We start from the raw sequence: 21,789 nt of genomic DNA on the forward strand, positions 1-21,789 counted from the left end.
ATGTTTTGAAAAAGTCAAACAGACAACCATTCACTATTCAGTGTTGTGCGAACACCAAGAAGATCCAACAAGAACTTACTGCATTTATATCCCGTGCCATTCCCGTGAATGCAGCAAAGAAGCACATAAGAAGACAAGAAAACAGAACCATCAGGTTCCTCAAGCCTGATCCACCATTCAATATGAACCTGGCTGATCTAAGCTTCTCTTTTATGCTAGTTCTCCATAGCCCTTAACTTGCTAGACCTTTCAAATCAGCTTAAATATTTCCAATGATTTGGCCTTCACTATCCTTTGGGGCAGAGAATTCCAGAAATTCACTGCCTTCTCAGAATAGAAATTTCTATATACCTCAATTTTATATGACTGGACTCTTTATCTTGTAACTATATCCCCTTTTTCAAGACACTGTGACTAATGAAAACATCTTAACATTTACCAGCCAAGCCCGTAAGATCTTATATTTTGAATAAAATCACTCTTCATTTTTATAAACTCCGAAGAATACAGAACTAAACTTTTCAGTCCCTCTTGAAAGGAGAACCTTCTCATCTTAAGAAACAGATTGCTGAATCTCCTTTGGATTATCTCCACTATATCATCTTTTAAATAAGGGGACTAAAACTGTGCACAGTACTCCAAATATGGCCTCATCAATACTCTGTACAATTTAACTAAACATCTCTAGTTTTTAAAACTCTAACCCCTTTGTAATGAAGCCAGAATGCTGTTTACCAACTACGTGTATCTGTCTGTGAACACTGTGGAATTCATGCACTCGAACATTCATCTCTATGGACCTTCACCATCTGGGGCATGCCTCCTCTCATTACTATCATCAGGGAGAACGTACAGCAGCCAGAAGATCCAAACTCAATGATTCAGAAACAGCTTAAGCTCTCCACCATCAGATTTCTGAATGGAGTACTGTACAGACACAACAGGAGCGTTCCTGCACAGGTCTGGCTTTAAAAACACAAGTCTCTATAAAAGAGAGGTACCGCCTTGTGGAGCAGTCACTGTGGGAGCACTTGTCATCGGAGTAGTGAGTCAGAGTTGTAAGACCTTGCCTTTGGTGAGAACAGGCAGAGACAAGGTAAGTAGATAAGTTCATTCCTTATTTTTTTCTTTTGAATTAACTGCTGAGAGAATGTCTGCAGAGCCAGTATTCTGTTCTGGGTGCCAGATGTGTGATTTCTTGCAGCCTCCCCAATGGCCACATCTGTACCGGGTGCAAAAGGATGCAGCTCCTTAGAGGCCACGTTAGGGAACTGGAGCTGCAGCTCGATGATCTTCGACTTATTAGTGAGAGTGAGGCAGTGATAGACAGGAGCTACAGGGAGGTAGTTACCCCAGGGCTACAAGGAGACAGATAAATGAGTGTCAGGAGAAGCCAGGGGGACATCAGATAGTGGAAAGCACCCATGACCGTCCCCTCAACAATAAACATTCCATTTTGAGTACTGTTGTGGGGGGGTGGGGGGGGAGGAGATGACATATCTGGGGTGAGCAACAGCAGCCGTACCTCTGGCACTCAGTCCGGCCCTGTGGTGCAGTATGGTAAGGATTTGAAGAGGATGGCAGCAGTAATAAAGAATTCTATACTCAGTGGGACAGACAGGTGATTGTGTGTACACATAAAGAAAACATGGATGGTAGTTCGCCTCCCAGGTACCATGATCCACGATGTTTCTGAATGTGTCCACAGTATCTTGAAAAGGGAGGGTGAGCAGCCAAAGTTGTGATACATATTGATACCAACAACATGGGTAGAAAAAGGGAGGAGGTCCTGACCTCAAGGGTAGTAATCTTGGGATTGCTGCCTGTGCCATGTGACAGTGAGGACAGGAATAGAATGAGGTGGCAGATAAATGCGTGCCTGAAAAATTAGAGCAGGCAGCAGGGATTCAGATTTCTGAATAATTGGGACCTCTTCTGGGGCAGGTGTGACCTGTACAAAAGGGATGGGTTGCACTTAAATCTGAGGGGGACCAATATTCTTATGGCAAATTTACTAGAGCTGTTGGGAGTGATTTAAAATAATATGGCAGGAAGATGGGAACCAGTACGTTAGAGCTGAGGATAAGCCAGCAGGTTTACAAGTAGATGATGGGAGTAACATTTTTGCACTATTTATTTTATTAATTTATACTGATTTTATGTTTTCACACTGTGCAGTTGCTACAAAACAACAGATTTCATGTCATACAACCCAGTGATAATAAATCTGAATTTGGATTATCTCCATTTATATACTAATTCAGCTTTGATTCCTCTCACCCAAATGTATGACATTCTCAACAGGTTTTCATCCAATCAATATTATAATGAAACCTAATGCAAGCATTAAGAACATCACCTCACTACCTTACAGCTTTCTCGACTCAGTACTGAATTCCACAATGTGATTTCAGGTATCAGTGATATTGACCCAGTTTGTTTGTTGTCTTTTCCCCTACTTTTATCTCCCTCTGTGGGATTGGAGAAAAGTGCCCAAGTTGACCTACTGGACATGCTTCCCTGTTTTGCAGTTACATTCTTTTGTCTATGTTCTCACTTTTGAACTGCTCCTCATTATTCACTACCCAGATAATCTTGTTTCTAACTTATTGGCATGGTCATAAAGTAACCCCATTTTCCCACCTTTCCTGCAGCTTTAGAAACTTCTTCACTTTCCTTCCCAGTTCTGATGAAGAGTCTTTGACCTGAAAGGTTCAGTCGGTTTCTTGTACCACAGATCTGTTTTCAGTTTAGCTTGCCAGCATCTGCATTTGTTGTTGATGTTTACCCAACCACTCAACCTAGCTAAATCCTGTTGCTGAATTGCAACATCTCCATTATAACATGCCCTTTCACCTACTTTCTTATCATTGGCAAATCTGGAAATCTTACATTTGTTCCCCTTCCAGGTCATTAGTAAATGATTCAGCTCTATAAACGGATCCTTGGGGTCCAGCTTAAAAAGGACCCATTTATTTTAACTTTTTCAACATTAGATTTCAATCCATGCTACCACCTCCTCCAATAATTTGGGCTCTTAATTTATAAGTGAGCCTCTTATGCATCACCCTGTCAAATGATTTTTTGGAAATCTAAATACACTATACTTAATGGTTCTCCTCGAACAGCTCTCCACCATATCCACAAGGAATAAAAGGAAATTTGTCAAATATGAGTTACCTTTCATAAAACCATGTTGATTATATTTGATTATATTTAGCCAAATAATTAGTTATTGCCTTGTTCATTAACTCCAGCACCTTTCTAACCATCGATGTTAAAATAACTAGCCTTCTATCTTTCTTCCTTTTTAAACAAAGGGGAGGGGGGTCACATTAGCTGTTTTCCAATCTTCTGATACCCTCCTGGAACTTAAAAAATTACGAAAAATGTCAACCAAGGGGCGGCTTGAACATACAAGCTGTTTATTAACTTTGGGGGGGGGGGGGTAAGTAGTTTGAATTCCAATCTGCCAAGGACTAATTAATGTTGCTCCGACAGCAAAACAATAATCTCTGGTGCTCATGCTCCACATTGCCATAGAGGAAGACAGAGTGCTAAGTTCCTTACAATTAGAACTAGAACAATTTGTACTCACATCTTTGTTGCCATCCCTGCTCCAGTCATAATGCTTGTGACAGTATCTGAAATCAGAGAAGTGCTCAAAAGTATCTCAAACCAAACAATAAGTCTGTTACATTTACAAGTCATACGTAGATTATGATGTTCAACTTCGGTATCAAGCAAGCTCCATTATTATTAAATTCAAAGCTCTACATACAGCTATTCCTAATGACTGAACCAGTTTTCTCTCTTCAGTTTAGTAACTCGCTTATTAATCTTGTGTGCTTTTGATGCCATTCATTATAATGCTGTGCAGATATGGCTACTTGAATGATTTTTGTGTATTTTCCAATTTATGAACAAAATTGATTCTGCAAAAATGGAAACCGTTTTCTATCTATGACAGCCTGGCCATACAAGTAAAACCAGTTCAAGGGTCAATTTTCTGAATTGAGCAAACTTTGAAAGAAATCAACCAGCAAATATTGACTCCTGATGAAGGGTTTCCGCCCGAAACGTCGTCACTACCTCCTCCCATAGATGCTGTCTGGCCTGCTGAGTTCTGCCGGCATTTTGTGTTTTTAAATATTTTTCAACGATTATTCAGTATAATCTGTTCATTTGCTTTCATTAGTGGATCACAATTCAGAGAATCAGAGCGTCACAGCACAGAAACAGGCCCTTCAGCCCAACTAGACCTTGCCAACCACAGCATCCTCCCTGCCAGTCCCGGTGCCCTGCACTCTCCAAGCTGCTCTCCTTTACGTACCCATCCAAATCCCTTTTAAGTTTTGCATTTGTACCTGCCTCAACCCCTTCCTCTGGCAGTTTTTAATCTCTCCCCTCATGTCCTGTATCTGTGCCCTCCAGTTTTAGACTCCCCAATCCTGAGAAAAGATTATGGCTGATTTTATAAACTTACAAGAGGTTTATAAAATCAAGTTTCATTAATTTGCACTCCAGGAAGTGTAAATGCAACATGGCCAACCTCTCCCTATAACTCAGTCCAAGCAACGACCTTGTAAATCTCTTCTGCATGCTCTTCTTCATTCTTCTTCCCTCCAAACAGCTCCACGTCATGAGAGTACAGCTTACCATATGAGGAGGATCCAAGACAACTACTGCTAAGTGACCATTTTTGTTTAAAAGTAGAGAAAAAGGCACAACATTTCCATCAGGTTCAACTGGGAAATGACAAAGGATGCTAGTGAAATAGGCACAAAACGCTGGCAGGTAAGGCAGCATCTATGGCAATGAATAGACAGTTAATGTTTCAGGCCAAAATTTTCATCTGGACTGGAAAGGAAGGGGGAAGATGGCAGAACCATTTAGAAAGTGGTGGGACGGGAAGGAGGACAAGCTGGAAGGTGATAGGTAAAGCCAGGTGGGTGGGGAAGGGAGGATGAAGTAAGAAGCTGGGAGGTAATAGGTGGAAAAGGTAAAGGGCTGGAGAAGAAGGAATCTTGACAGGAGAGAAGAGGAGACCATTGGAGAAAGGAGGTGATAGGCAGGTAAGGAGAAGAGGCCAGAGTGGAGAACTGAAGAGGGAAGAAGAAAAATTACCAGAAGCTGGAGAAATCAATGTTCATGCCATCAGTTTGGAGACTACCTTGATGGAATATAAGTGTTGCTCCTCCAATCTGAGAGTAGCCTCATCATGGCAGAGAGGAGGCCACGGACCACTATCTTGGAATGGGAATGAGCAAAGGAATTAAAATGGTTGGTCACCAGGACATCTTGCTTTCTGAGATGGAATAGAGGTGCTTGACAGAGACCCCCAAATCTATATTGGGCCTCACCAAAACAGAGGAGGGCACATTGGGAGCACCAAATACAATAGATGATCCCAACAGGTTCACAGGTGAAGTGTTGCCTCACCTGTGGCCCTGAACCAAAGTAAAAGAAGAGGTGAATGGGTAGGTTTTGCACTTCTGCCACTTGCAAGGATAAATGCTAGGAGGGAGATTAGTGTGGAGGGCCTCCTACCTCTTCTCCTCACCTGCCTATCGCCTCCCAATGATGCTCCTCCTCCTTCCTTGCATTTGCTCTGGATTTGCAGCATCTGCAGAATCTCTTGTTTATGCCACTGAAACAGGACCGCTAAGGCTATATTTCATGTTTGTTTCATTACAAATCCTGAATTATCAGTGAACCAGTGTATACTGGCAGTGTTATAGAACTGGTTGTTTCTTTGCACTAAAACATCTCCCCACAGTATTTAGATGGTAATCTTATAACTTTATTAATGCACTTGAACATTTATTTGCCTCCAAATTTCACACATTAGCTAGTCCTCCGCTTATGAGCAATCTGAAATTTGAAAATAAACACTTATGAATCACTTAGTTACACTGTCGTATTTTATTAGTAAATGAATGTAGTCTAATATTAAGAAAAACATTTAAAGAAGCATGAAGACTGAAGGGGCACAAGAAAAGTGAGCACATTTCAAGAGCCTCCCATATTAGTAAATCACTACAAACTCACCATTTTTGTTCTGATATGGAGGCAATTTTCCAGGCATAACCCAATTTTGTTGATAGAATCTCAGGTGGCGACGGGAAGGCATACAGGAGTGAGATATACCAACTAGTGGAATGGTGCCGTAGCAACAACCTGGCACTCAACATCAGTAAGACGAAGGAGCTGATGATTGTGGACTTCAGGAAGGGTAAGATGAAGGAACACATACCAATCCTCACAGGGGGATCAGAAATGGAGAGAGTGAGCAACTTCAAGTTCCTGGGTGTCAAGATCTCTGCGGATCTAACCTGGTCCCAACATATCAATGTAGTTATAAAGAAGGCAACACAGCTTCTATATTTTATTTGGAGTTTGAAGAGATTTGGTGTATCAACAAATACACACAAAAACTTCTATAGTTTTGCTGTGGAGAGCATTCGGACAGGCTGAATCACTGTCTGGTACGGAGGGGCTACTGCACAGGACCAAAAGAAGCTGCAGAAGATTGTAAATTTAGTCAGCTCCATCTTGGGCACTAGTCTACAAAGTACCCAGGACATCTTTAGGGAGCAGTATCTCAGAAAGGCAGCGTCCATTATTAAGGACCTCCAGCACCCAGGGCATGTCCTTTTCTCACTGTTACCATCAGGTAGGAGGTACAGAAGCCTGAAGGCACACACTCAGTGATTCAGGAACAGCTTCATTCCCTCTGCCATCTGATTCCTAAATGGACATTGAAGCTTTGGACACGACCTCACTTTTTAATATACAGTATTTTTCTTTTTGCACATTTTTCAATCTATTCAACATGCATAATTGATTTACTTGTTTATTTATTATTATTCTGCTTTATTTTATTTATTATTATTATTATTTTTTCTCTGCTATATTATGTATTGCATTGAACTGTTGCTGCTAACAAATTTCATGTCAAATGCCAGTGATAATAAACCTGATTCTGATTCGGCCAAACTGATAAAACCAATGCTCTCATAACCTGCTTTAGACTTACACCTCCTGATCTTCTTCACTGGTTCACTAGATTTCACATTACATCAGAATTTGGGATTCAAGCAAGTCCAAATTTCATTCCCACCTCTGCAAAATCCCTGCAGTCTCTGCTCCCCTGCCTCCTACCCAAGTGCACATGCATAACTATACTAGTTGAAGTGGTGGGCTCCCTTTGCCGCCATCAGGTAGAGAGCCAATTATACAGAAGGATAGCCAAGCTCGTTCATGGCTCAGAATAATGATTTCTGAGAATATACTTACTCTTCTGCCATTTTAATATTCTTCAGTACATGGACATAAATAAAAAGGGCTTGTTCATGTAAACCCATTTGGCCCATGAGCAGAGCTCGCTCCTCTAGCAGTCCTAAAATGCAGAAATAAGATAGAAATATGATTTATCAAGCACACTTCCATTCCTCTTTTTTTTAATACATTGATAACTGTATTTCAACATAATTGGTTTCTTTTGCAGTCCTATGTATTCTATTTTATATATTTAAATACATTATTCTGAGAAGGGGTCCATGGGTTCACCAGACTGCCATAATGATCTATGGTGTTAAAAAGGTTAAGAACCCCTGCTTTATGTGATGGCTTTATATGGAAGAACCCTTATATTAGAGTGCACAACCTCAATGAAGGTTGTGCTAGCTTTGTCCAATACTCCAATTTTTCAGTTGTGAAATGTGTATCGGTAGCAAGTTGTTCATCCTAGCTCTGCAAGCTAGGTTTTCAAAGCTTGCAGAGATTTAGGCCAGTTAGAAGAGTGGGCTGAACGATGGCAGATGGAGTTTAATGCTGATAAGTGTGAGGTGCTACATGTTGGTAGGGATAATCCAAATAGGATATACATGGTAAATGGTAGGGCATTGAAGAATGCAGTAGAACAGAGTGATCTAGGAATAATGGTGCATAGTTCCCTGAAGGTGGAATCTCATGTGGTGAAGAAAGCTTTTGTTATGCTGGCCTTTATAAATCAGAGCATTGAGTATAGATCAGCGAGAGCCTCTCTCTCTGCTCCCAACCTACTATTTCTTCAGCCCTGAAACTTTTGGATCTCCTCTTGACCATCCCATGTTACTTCACTCCTGATGAAGGGTTTCGGCCCAAAACGTCATCACTACCTCCTCCCATAGATGCTGTCTGGCCTGCTGAGTTCTGCCAGCATTTTGTGTTTTTATTTATTTCCAACATCTGCAGATTCACTCATGTTGCCTTTGAATTCACTACTGCGAAGCCTCTTCCAGTGATGCCTACACTGAAGAAGTTCAGATCTCTCTGATGGGAGTTCAGCGAGAGCCTCTCTCTCTGTGCTCCCAACCTACTATTTCTTGGGCCCTGAAACTTTTGGACTCTCTACTTCATCCCTCCCCCTAATTCTTATCCCCCCTCGACCATCTCATGTTACTTCACTGCTGATGAAGGGTTTCGGCCTGAAACGTTGTCACTACCTCCTCCCATAGATGCTATCTGGCCTGCTGAGTTCTGCCAGCATTTTGTGTTTTTATTTATTTCCAGCACCTGCAGATTCACTCGTGTTGCCATTGAGCATAGGAGTTGGGATGTAATCTTAAAATTGTACAAGGTATTGGTAAGGCCGAATTTGGAGTATTGTGTACAGTTCTGGTCACCGAATTATAGGAAAGATATCAACAAAATAGAGAGAGTACAGAGAAGATTTACTAGAATGTTACCTGGGTTTCAGCACCTAAGTTAAAGGGGAAGGTTGAACAAGATAGGTCTTTATTCTTTGGAGCGTAGAAGGTTGAGGGGGGACTTGATAGAGGTATTTAAAACTATGAGGGGGATAGATAGAGTTGACGTGGATAGGCTTTTTCCATTGAGAGTAGGGGAGATTCAAACAAGAGGTCATGATTTGAGAGTTAGGGGGCAAAAGTTTAAGGGTAACACGAGGGGGAATTTCTTTACTCAGAGAGTGGTAGCTGTGTGGAATGAGCTTCCAGTAGAAGTGGTAGAGGCAGGTTCGGTATTGTCATTTAAAGCAAAATTGGATAGGTATATGGATAGGAAAGGAATGGAGGGTTATGGGCTGAGTGCGGGCCAGTGGGACTAGGTTAGTGTAAGTGTTGGCATGGACTAGAAGGGCCGAGATGGCCTGTTTCCGTGCTGTAATTGTTATATGGTTATATCCTCTCCCTGACCACATCCTCAGGCAATACCTCCATAGTTAGGAGTTAAACGATGGAATCTCAAAGCTGCTGTGTTTCAGCACCACCTCAACTGGAAGTATGCAAATACAGCATACTATTGTCCTATGTAGCATACTATTGTCCTTTGGTAAATATGTAAGCAGGATTTTCTAATGAAAATTTAGACAATAATAGCTCAGGGAACTGAAAGCAAAGCTTTGCAAATAAATGGAAATTTTCAACCCCAATCTTCTTAGTTTATCCAAGATAGTGATTAATATGCAAACTATATTTATAAGAGCTTGTTAAAAATGGAAATCTAATCCCACATGCATGTATGACAGATTGTAACTGGGCAATGTCTGGATAAACTCAGATGTACATTAATCTTAAATGTTATTGCACCTAGTGTAGCAAGATTTTATGAGAGAAAGTACAAGCTTATGGAGGAGATCTATTAGGTATGCAGCTCAATCCTCACCAAGGCCCATCTCCAAATCAGTATACACAAATCTCAAATCTAGGCTTTGTTAGGTGTCTGTTGTCCGCACATTAATAACTGCCATCTTTATCAAATATTTTTATGCTCCAATATCATGTCCAGATCAAAGGTCTATAAATATTACACAGTATGCATTTATGCTGAATTCCAGTCTAGTTTAACATTTCTACAGAACTCTGAGAAAACTTGGGCAAATTAATTTCATAAACCTAACACAATTCTGTTAACCACTAAAGGCCATCTGCACATAATATTTTACCAAAACAATGAAAGCTGTGCTTGTTAACCACTCACCATCAAATGGAAAGTCACTGATAAGCCTACTGGGCTGATAATATGTTGAGATTTCCAAGAATGCCAACAGTTTTCTCCTATATTCTCCCAACTCCCCTTCCTCCATTCCAGCAGGAACAGGAATATCATCTGCAAAACAAAAATCAACTCAAGGTGATTATAATCAAATTGTTATAGACATGCAAGTCTTTAGAAAAAGAGAAAAAAGCTTGTGTTTATTTACTATGTGTTCCAAAACACTTTAAGGACAATAAGCAGTTTAACATAATTTGGGGAAAGGAAGCACCTTCAAACATCGTTGACCTGTCTTAATAAAACTGGTGAACAATAAATACTAGGGATCAGCTTCTATTTTCCTTTGAAATTATCCAATGAAACCATTTATGCCTTGCTGAAAAATAGCATATTATGGATTGATTTAACATCACATTCAAAAGGCAGCACTAACAGTGCAATGCTCCCTTAACATTGAGGTGGTAATCATTGCTGCTCAATCTCTGGAATAAGACCTACTGAGTCAGAAGTGACCGTGTTACAAACTCTGCCATAAACGTCACAGCCAAAAATAAGCAAATTGGGGCTGATGAAGCTTTCTGCACAGGCTCAGAAATGACAAAGTAAGTGCGACAAAATATTTAATACTAAGCAGTTCTGAACAAAGCTTTAAATAGTTCCATTGTATTGTGATACAGCTTTACCTATACAGTTCAGAACCACTTTGCACTAGTTGCTGGCTATTGCATATTGTCTAGGCATATGCATCAAGATTCTGATGAAAAGTGAATGGAAAAATCTTGGTCTCAATGGATTTTGTCAGGTGCAGCATTTTTAGCTTGAAAATCTTGTTAAAACACAAGAGGAAATGAAATGAAGTGTATAAAATTTTGTTTAAAGGACAGTGTATGAAATGTACATACACCTTTGTCTATTCAGAACTAGCTTCTTTAGGCATTTTCCACTTAGATGGAGATTGCTTGCAACACATTTTGGCATCATTATAGTACATCAAACAGCAGAAAAATGAACGAGGCAGGTTACTCTTCAACAACTTCAAAGAACGCTAGTCACAACAATAACAGAGTGATATGGATTTCCACTAAAGATGGCCTATTAAGGCTTTAGAAAACGTACGAAAAATTCACCAAAATGCTGCCTGATATAAGAGAATACAATTGCAAAGACATACTAGTTGGAAAAACACACTCTAGTTCTCATTCAAGAGGCAGTGGTGGAAAGCTTTAAGTCCTGGGTGTCAACCTCTTGGAGGATCTTTTCTGGGCCACACATATTGATGCAATCACGAAGAAGGCATACCAGCCTCTCTACTTTGTGAGGAGCTTGGGAAGATTTAGTATGTCACCAAATACTCTTGCAAAATTCTATAGATGTAGTGTGGTGGAGAGCACTCTGTAAGGTTACATAACAGCCTGGTCCAGTACCGGAGGCTCCAGTACACAGGATCACAAGAGGCTGCAGAGGGTTGTAGACTCAGCCGGTTCCACCATGGGCATAAGAGAGCAGTCTCGGGGCGGGGGGGGGGGGGGTGCCTCAAGAAGCTGGCATCAATCATGAAGGACCCATGCCATCTCATTACTAGCATTGGGGAGGTGCTGAAGACCCACACTCAATGGATCAGAAACAGCTTCTTCCCCTATGCCAAAGATTTCTGAACAATCCATAAATCCTTATATTTGTTACTCCTTTTTTATACGATTTATTTACTTTGCAATTCATAGTAGTTTTGTGTCTTTGAACTGTACTGCTGACACAAAACGACAAATTTCACATTATATACTACAATAATAACCTGATCCTGATTTCAAATGTTCTAGAAAATTTCCAGACACCCCTACTCTGAGTGTAACCCGTTTTCCTCAGTTCTTTTTAGTCCTTAAATCTTTATCCCCGCATCTCAGTTACTGATCTCTCTGTTAAGAAAAATATATCCTTGGGATCTTAGGGCAGTTCTCATACAATAACAGATAACTTTTCAATCGGAGCACTTACCTCTCCATTTACTATTTAAATATTCTAGTCATCATCGTCATCGTCATTAAGTGCCGTGTTATATGACGTGAGGGATCATTGTTCTTGGCAAATTTTTCCACAGAAATGATTTGTCATTGTCTTCTCCTGGGCAGTGTCTTTACAAGATGGGTGACCCCAGCCATGTTCAATATTCTTCAGAGATTATCTACTTGGCATCAGTGGTCAAATAACCAGGACTTGTGACCTGCACCAACTGCTCTGATGACCATCCACCACCGGCTCCCGTGGCTTCATGTGACCCTGATTCGGGATTCGGGAGGTGGTGGGCATGCCAAGTAGGTGCTAACCCTTGCCCAAGGGTGACCTGAGGGAAGGAGCGCTTTACATCTGCTTTGGCAGAGAGGTATCTCATCCCACTACCCCAAATATCCTAGACTAAACAATAACCATGGGACTACAATGAGGCAGTCATACTGTAACAGGAACAATGGAAAGGTATCTGAAGGAGATAAACAACCCAAATATTATCTTGAATCTTTGCCACATTTAAATTGAAAACTTGTAAATATGTCTTAAAATTAAGCCAGAATGTGTCACATTGCAGATGCTGTAAATGACAAAATAAATGCAAACAGCAATTTGATAATATAATGGGCACATTACATCATATAGTTCATCTTAATTGCCCTAAGTGGAAAAATCATACTAGGCATCAGACATAGTGATACAGCATGCAAACAATATAATCCATCAAACTCCCATTTGTACTAAACATACATTTACCACTTCATTTTTGAACTTGTTTCCACATTCACATAAAATGCCTAATTTCAATTGGTCTAAGGAATTTTGCATGTGTTGCTCAAGAATCTCTGCTATCCCAGAATCTCTTGTGCCTTCTTTCTACATCCTCCTACTTTCATAAATATGACAAGTGCACACCCAAAGTGCACCCCTAGAAAGTTAGAGGAGGAAAGATGCTACAGAAATAAAGGGAACAGAATATAGTCAAAAGATGCCAAAATTCAATGCTGCCTCACAGTATTACCTCATTAATTGTTAATTAATGTGAAGTGTAACCTTGTACAATTTCCATTGATAGGAAAATGCGATGACTTAAATGTTCTTGCTTCTGGACATAGCAGCTGTGCTAGATAACTGTTCAATTCCATTTCTTGCAAAATTATGGCAAAGTTTAATGTAGAATGGCATTGTGGAATATTTATTGCTGTAAGGTGTACCAAGTTTGGAATCACTGGTGCAATATCACAGCAACAGAGATTAGTGAAATTCCCAAGGAAGTACTTTTATAGAAGGATGGTTGAAAAGTTGGCTACATAAACAAAATAATTTTGTTGACAACTCGAAAACAAAATAGGAATTGCAATGCAGCACTGATCCTCAGACATAGGTCTTACCCTCAGGTAGAGAGTTGAGGTAGTCCTTCATGAGGGCTTGTACTTTTTCACGGTACAATTGGATCAGGCAGTTGTGGAAGACTGGCCCTGTTTCATCCCAGATGTAAATGATATGTTCCTCGAAAAGAAGATAATAAACAAAAATCATCATAAAGATCCAATAAATGGTTGATGGGTAAGGGGTAATGGGGAGCATTATCTCAGGCCTATGCCCAGAGCAATTATTCTATCAAATCTCACTGTCTTAGATTAAACAAAGATGAATAGCGAGTTACTGGAGTAAGGTACCGCCAGAATAATCAAATTCCAGAGTACCTCCACAGAAGCACTGACAAACAAAGAATCCTTTCTTTAAATATTTATGCATCTTGGATTTTATGCAATTATATTTTTTGGGTGGGCAGCACAGAGAAAAACATTAAAAAAAACACCAGCAATGCTGAACAAGGCAAGATGCTCAAAGAAGCTTTAGAAGACCGAAAACTGAGCAAGAAACAATTTGGTAATGAACAGTAGATGAGGCAGAGCAAACAAAAGAAGGCATAGCCAGGAGGGGAGTCAAATACCTCAGGACAAGCAATTATCCACAATATGCTTATCTAAAAGGAAAGCACTACAGACATAAGAAATCTGAATCCCAACCCTCAACTCCCACAAAATCCTGGAAATACTCAGCAGGTTAGGTTGGAATGGTTAAACAGATTTATTACATTTCAATTAATAACCTTTCAGCAGAACAGTGAAAAGTTAATGACAAAAATTTTAAGTGGCTGATAAGGGAGGCAGGGAAGAAAAAATACAAAACCGTGACACAATGAGGACAGGAGAGATGACAAAAATAGAGTAAGGTGAAAGAAATTGGTAAAGGCATTTGTGGACAACAAGGGATAGGGGTTGATGTAAGGAAGATAAATTATATATGAAATTATTAAAAATGAGGAAACTGATGAATGTCTGAATATGTTGAACTTACTGCTAGGTTTGGTGCCTAATAAAAAGATAAGATGGGATTCTCAAATGTGCATCAGAAACATTGTAAAAGGCTGAAGTGCAGGAGTACATAGAATTAAAATGAGAAGCAATTGGAGGTCATATATGCAGACTTGACAAAGGTACTCTATAACAGATATGAAGAGTGTGACTGACTTTCCTGTTACAGAATATCATGACATGAATGTAGAATACTAAATTGGAAATAGAACGCAGAACAGTACAGCGTACAAACAGGCCCATCGGCCTACAATGTTGTGCCAAACTTGCTAAAAAGTAAATCCAACAGTCCCCCCCAAACCAAATTCCTCTGACCTACACATATTTATATTGGCTCTTGCTAATTAACCCTAGTTGTATCCTAGCACCATTCTCATGGATGACAAGGGATGGGCAATTAAATGCAATTAGTGAAGCCCAGTCCCTTGAACGGATATAAAAAAAGTAAAACCAATGAGACAGAGGCCTCGTCACTCTTGCAGCTGTATTAGTGTTACTTAGAAGAACAAGAGTTATCCCAGATTTCTGGACCAATATTTAATGACCAATCTGCAACACTAATACAGATATAGCTATTGCATTGCTACTTGTGGCAGTCTGCTATGCATTCTTCCAACATGACAATGATAATAGCAAGTCCAAAAACATTTATTTGGCTGTGGTGTAATATAACCATTTAAACGCAAATGTCTTTTTTATATCTCTATACCAAGCAGGTCCTATTCCATCAATATGAACATCAATTGAATTGAAAATAACTTGCAAAACTCAACCTCGCATTCTTGACCAAACAATGAAGGAACACCCAGCAAATTAAAGGAAAACTTTTGCTGGACTATGAAAAGTGGGGGAAGGGATGAACACGTCTGTACAAACTGTAACAAAATGGACACATCACTGGGAGTAATATTAATACTATTTCCAGATATGAAGAGTTCTTACCAGATATGGAGTAGCAAGCTCCTTAAAGCTCTCCTTCAAGAATTCCAATACTTTGTCTCTTGGTAGGTTTTCCACTTCAGGGAGATCCTCTGTAAATATCTAAACAAAGACGACAAAAAGCAAATATGGACCAATTTGTTGTGCACCTTGGTAAGTTCATCTGGGTGTTTAAACTCTGGGCAATTCTGCTCCTGACATTCATCTCCTTGCCATGCCACAGTCTATGATAAAGTTCCATCTCAGCACTGCAGCTATATAGCATAATCTCTCCGTAAAACTTTATCAACTAGTGTCAAGCAACACTGACAATCATAGTCACACAGAGCAGATGTCAGGACTCAACTAAAAATGGTCTATAGCAAACCGTTCAGATTTTAACTAAGGATCAAAACAAAACCTATTATAAACACTAACCTTTAATCCATCTTCAGGACATGCTTTTAGGACCCAAAGAGAAAATTCAAAAATTATATTCAAGTTCTCTTTCCCTAAAGAGAAAAGAAACACATCAGAAAATAGAAATAGAAGAAAAAGGTTTCTTCTGGAGAACACCTAATGCATAAATTAACTATAACAAATAAAATCATAAATTCCAAATATAAAAACTGCAGATTACTGGAAGGCCTCAAAAGGCTTCTTGAATGCCAATATTTCCAAAGACCCTTCCTGCCAATATGCAACAGCAAGCATCACAGCTAAACTCAATCTAGTCTCACTCACTGTCTGCGTAAATGTCCTATTCAGAAGTAATATGCAGCCATGTCTTTCATCACAGCCCGTGAACTTAATTATATCCTGAATACTGCAGTGAATTAGAGTAGGAACTAACTACATTGAGCAATCATCTGTTATTTAACAGGTTTCTTTATAATGTTATTATAATATGTTACTAACTATTACTAACCCAGCCTTTGCAGGTACTGCACAGTTCGCTCATGTCCTTTCAGTGGTGAGTTAGCTTTTTTTGCCTGATCGAGAAGGACCTGTAAAGCTGCAAAGAAAGCACAACAGCACATGAAATATCATTCAAAAACAAGGGGAGGAATGGCAGGCACAGTTATAATGGACAGATAACTACAGCACCACAGCATTTTAAAGCCAGCTGAACATTTGTGACACCATGTCATAAACAGGCTTTTATCTATGAATTATGTAAATTAAAACAATGGTACAACTCTCGGAATTATTTGAGGAAATAACAGCTAAGAGATACGAAAAAGAATCAGTGGATGTTGTTTACTTGGAATTAATAAAAACCTTTGACACAGTGCCGCACATGAGGTGGCTAAAAAGCGTGAAACCTGTGGTAGGTTTCTACCATGGACAAATTAGCTGAGGCAATGAATGGGAATAAGGGGGGGGGGGGGGTTTCTGCATGCTGGGGTTGGTGCTTAGACCACTTCTTTTCACGTTATATGTCAATGATCTGGATGATGGAAATGATGGCTTCATGGCCGAGTTTGCAGACGATATAAAGACAGGTGGAGGGGCAGAAGGTGGTGAGGAAACAGGGAATATGCAGAAGGATAGATTAGGTGGATGGGCAAAGAATTAGCAGCTTGCTGTGCATGCTTTCAACACAACAATGATTACAGCAGCAACAAAAGCATCTATTTAGCAGTAGTGTAATGGAGCTATTTAAATGAAAGCGCTGTTTTTATACTACTGGTCATGCAATTTGGTGGAAGGATGCAAGGACATAATGATGAGGCTATATAACGCTTTGCTTAGACTGCTCACGGAGTAATGTGAGCAGTTTTGAGCCACTTATCTATGAAAGGATGTGCTGGCATTGAAGTGGGTCCAGAGGAGATTTACGAGAATAATATGTGAGTATATAATGGCTCCGAGCCTGCACTCGCTGGAGTTTAGAATGGTCTCATTGATACCTATTGAATATTCGAATATTAGAAGGCCTAGATAGAGTTGACATGGAAAAGGTGTTTCTATAGTGGGGGAGCCTAGGACCAGAGGGCACAGCCTCGGAATAGAAGGAGGTTCCTTTAGTACAGGGATGAAAATTTTCTTCAGCCAGAGGGCGGTAAATCTATGGATTTCATTGCCAGACAGCTGTGAAAGCAAAGTCATTGAAAGCAGAGATAGAGAGGTTCTTGATTAGTAAGAGCATCAAAAGAAGGCAGGAGAATGGAGTAGAGAGAGATAATAAATCAGCCATGATGGAATTGTGGAACAGACCTGACAGGCTGAATGGTCTAATTCTGCTCTAAGTCTCATGGATCCCACTGAAACCTATCAAACAAAGAGTGGATATGCAAGGGATGTTTCCAATAATGGGACAGAACAGGGCCTGATGTCACTGTCTCATTATGCAAGAATGACACTTTAGAACAGAGATGAAGAGTAAGTATTTTAGCCAATAGATGGTAAATCTGTGAAATTCATTGCCATAGACTGCTGTGGAGGCCAAGTCATTTGGTATATTAAAGTAGAAAGTCCATATTCTAGATTAGCAAGAGCATGGGAGTCGGCAGAAGAATAGGGTTGAGAGGGATAATAAATCAGCCATGAGCGAATGGGCCAAATGGCTTAATTCTTCTCTTAGGTTTTATAGTCTTATGAGATGTTTCAGAAGATTAAACCATTCAAGAGAATGATTAGAAAGAAACTACTTACTCTTGTGGACAGATTTAGAACAAGGGTCACTAAATTATCATTGCACTGATTCCAGACAATACCGCTTCACATTAGTACAATAAAACGCTATTGAGGCTGGACTAATTAAAGATTTTAAAATCTGAAATGAATCAGGTTTAATTTGGTAAAGCTAATCAAGTTGATCAAACCATGCAGGTAATTTTATTTGTATTATTTATATGGTGCTAACCCCATGCACTTGGTTTGCTTGTCTATTCTGGTGGTGGAGCTGACAAGCTTGAGACATGCTATTGTAGTAGTATTGGTAAGTATTTTGTAGATGATACACACTACAAACTGTGGCAGTGCATGAAGGTTGAATGTTTATGGTAATAGTACTGTGTGCCTGGAAGGAGCTGCCAGTGGAATTGATGGATGCGGGTAGGATTTCAACATTTAAAAGAAGTTTAGATAAGTACATGGAAGGGAGGGATATTGAGGGCTATGGTCCAGGTGTGGGTTGATGGGACTAAGTAGATTAACAGTTCGGCACAGACTAGATGGGCTAAAGGGCCTGTTTCTGTTCTGTAGTGCACTATGACACTATGAGTGCCTATCGAGCAAGCTGTTTTGATCTGAAAGATACTGAGTATTGAGATATTGAGATACACTCATCCATGCAGCTGGAAAGCTTCCATCACACTCATAACTGGTACATTATATGTGGCGGAAAAGCTTTGGCCTGTCAGGAAATGAATCATACTGCAAGGCAAGTCTCTGATCTGCTCTTGCAGCCATGATAAAATTTATGTACGGTAGCAAGCTCAGCTGAGCTTCTGGTCAATTGTGAACCACAAGATGTTCAAGTAGAAGACTTAGTGATAATAATGCCATTGATTATCACAGGTAGGTAGCTTGACGCTCTAGTTGAAAACTTCTATTGCCTGGCATGACAATTTGACTTCCCAATTATCAACCCTGTTCAAATGGTATGTTTCTTTGCTGCACACCGGCATAGTCTGTTATTTTTAAAGGAACAGAACACTGTATAATCAATGAATCTCCTCACCATGATGAAAGGAATATCACTGAGGCAGCAGCCAAAGGCAGTTGGACCCAGGACATTGCCCTGAGAAACTCTTGCAACAATGGCCTGGATCTGAGATAATGGACCAACAACCACTACCACCTTTCTTCATGCAAGATATAACTCAACCTAATAGTGTTTATTCTTACTGCCAATGAGTTCAATTTTACTAAGACTCTTGTTGCCACTTTCTGTCAAATGATGCTTGACTTGAAGGGTAGTCACTTGAACCTCTCTGGAATTTACCACTTCTGCTGATTTGGATCAAATGTTATAAACAGATTGAAAGCAAATAGTTATAGGGAAATCCAATATAAGAGGCTATTGGTAAGTACGTTGATAGCATAATCTGTCCCTTTTCTGATGGTTGACTGCAAAATATTGGGTAATAATTGGCTGCTTATAATATGGCAGGACATAATTATTAAGGAAATTTCACTTTGTGAGGTAGATTCAGTGTTGTAACAGTAATGCAAGTACTTGGGTACAAATTAGGCTACATTGGGAACACTAGTGTTTCCTCATTATCAGTGATGTGTCTTCTTTTCCCCTCTTTTACATTCAGGGCTCCATCTTTCCATGCTATCATGTGGATTGTAGGAAGGTGGGACTTCGCCTCTATCAACACTGTCCTAAAAAAACTAATGTGGATTGATGGATCCGTAACAAGTAAACTGAAGCCGATGTCAGACAGGTTCATCTCTTGCCCTAGGCTCAAACTATCACCACTGACAGTATTCCATCATGCTGAGGACAATTCAGTTGCTGGTATTGATATCTTGCTGCTTGTTGCTGGACATGAAAACCTTATCCAGAATTAATCTTACACCACTATCCTTGGCACTTCTTCCAAGTATTGTTCAACTACAGAAGTACTGATTCATCAGCTAAGGAAGGGCAGCAGATAGTGTTCAGGTGGCTAACTGTTTCAGTTGAGAGATCAATCGTGAAGTGGATAGTAGAACAGGTTAATCCTGCTCCTGTAAAAGGAAACAGAATTTAAGCAATGGATTTAAGTTTACTATTTTACCTTTCTCGTGTAGACCCTTCTTTTCATACAGAATAATAAGCTCACTGTACTTCTGTGCTTTCTTCAGAACGTGTTCGCTCTCCTCAATGTGACAATGGTTGTTTTCCAGCCGTAACAATGGTGCTACAAGAGCTACATTAGTCTGAAACACACAGAGTCAGTATTCAGTAAGGAGAAAGAGAATGATGAAAACTTTTTGTACGCTAATGACACACAGCTCTACTTCATCATCGTTTTCATCCCTTCCACTGTACCTGTGACGGATGAAGCCAAGATCAGTTAGATACTGGGAAGACTGAAGCCACCATCCTTGGCTTTCCCTACTCCTAATTATTGGCTCTATTCCTCTCAATGACTGATGAAATCTCAATAACACAGTTAGTAAATCCTAAAATTACCTGCTAATTGTGAAACATTGTCTTCCTCAAAATCACCCTGTAAATACTTTCCACCACTAGCTGATTCACCCCACCTGCAGTTGAAACTCATGCGTACCTTAGGTGCTTCTAGACTTGACTATTCTGAAGATAAACAATTGCAAAGCTTCTGTTTCTCTATGTCTGCCCTGACCTTTTATGCAATTGTGGCAAATGTACCAATTGGGCAGTCAGTCCCAAGAACCAAGGATCGAAATCCTGCCACTTGAGTGTGCTTCCAAAGCATGACTTGAGTACCTGCTGAATACTTATTCCCTACTTTAGGCAGTCATGGACCAGGGATTCCCAAGTCATTCCAGGAAACACTGAATACCTTCTTAAAAATGTCCCTCTTTCTGCTTAAATAGAGCATCTGTTACAAAAGTCCAGTGTCAAGCAAGTGAACTGCGTTGTCTGTCCACTAGAGCTGACTAGTGAAAGGTGAATTTGGAGGATTTTCCAGGGAAACTGTGGGTGGTATCTTTTCAGTGTCATGATATGCCTATTGCTGGTAGTCCACCCACAATCTTTCATTAGAAGCAGCTCAAACAAAATCCTGCTGCTCTCTTTCTAAAATGACACAATCATCATTCACCTTTGGCTCCAATTTTATCTCAGACTTAAAATTCATGTCCTGGTTTTCAAATCTGCTGCCAAGTCCCCACTTATCACACCTTCCTTAACTAACAATGCAATAATAACTGTTTTCCTCCAAATTTTCCCTCAAGATCCCACAACTGATAGTTGTGACTTAGCTCATCGCTGGATGAAGATTACACTTAACATCCTGAAGATGAAGGCAATTGGGCGGTAGGGCCTGCTCCATGCTGTGTCTCTATCAACCAGCACATGCTGCACAACACCATTCACAACGCTGAAAGGTCAAAAATAGAATGGTTCATTTTGAGGCACGTGTCAACACCTCAATAGGGAAAAGAAAGTGCAACATTTGCTTTTGCCTTTAAAGTCGGACAAATCATGTTACTGAATCACAATGCTGCCCTACTCACTTGAAGGTAACACTTTAATAATGTTGTGTCAATAATCTGGAGCAACTTTTTCTTTGACTTAATGGTCGGTGTTCCTTCCATTAGTGGTGAAGTGGTAGAAGGATCTGAATCATTCAGTTGTTTAACCAAGTGCATTCGTTTCTAGGAAGAATGACAAAAATTATAAACAATATATTAATAAAGCTTTACAATGTGTTATGATCCCAGCCCCCTCCTTTGTGAGAATCGCAAGAGCACCCGTTGGGGGGGGGGGATCAGTAGACCCAGGAAGTGAGAGAGAGAGAAACGTGAAAAATTGCACGTCCCACCAGGGATACAGAATAAGATG

General features: G+C 40.0%; 1 protein-coding gene across 1 annotated transcript in view; it reads right to left on the minus strand.

Annotated features, from left to right (window-relative positions):
* vps39 (VPS39 subunit of HOPS complex) overlaps positions 1 to 21,789 on the minus strand; it is a 113,743-nt gene that overhangs the window by 17,773 nt on the left and 74,181 nt on the right. Inside the window, exons 13-21 of the mRNA XM_059952985.1 lie at positions 21,462 to 21,602; positions 20,036 to 20,177; positions 16,228 to 16,314; positions 15,738 to 15,811; positions 15,324 to 15,422; positions 13,392 to 13,509; positions 9,985 to 10,113; positions 7,300 to 7,402; positions 3,599 to 3,644 (exon numbers count right to left, since the gene is read on the minus strand). Of these exons, the coding sequence (XP_059808968.1) occupies positions 3,599 to 3,644; positions 7,300 to 7,402; positions 9,985 to 10,113; positions 13,392 to 13,509; positions 15,324 to 15,422; positions 15,738 to 15,811; positions 16,228 to 16,314; positions 20,036 to 20,177; positions 21,462 to 21,602 (939 nt within the window). The remainder of the gene's footprint in view (positions 1 to 3,598; positions 3,645 to 7,299; positions 7,403 to 9,984; positions 10,114 to 13,391; positions 13,510 to 15,323; positions 15,423 to 15,737; positions 15,812 to 16,227; positions 16,315 to 20,035; positions 20,178 to 21,461; positions 21,603 to 21,789) is intronic.

The sequence above is a fragment of the Hypanus sabinus genome, chromosome 2, assembly GCF_030144855.1.
Source record: "Hypanus sabinus isolate sHypSab1 chromosome 2, sHypSab1.hap1, whole genome shotgun sequence".
NCBI lineage: Eukaryota > Metazoa > Chordata > Chondrichthyes > Myliobatiformes > Dasyatidae > Hypanus > Hypanus sabinus.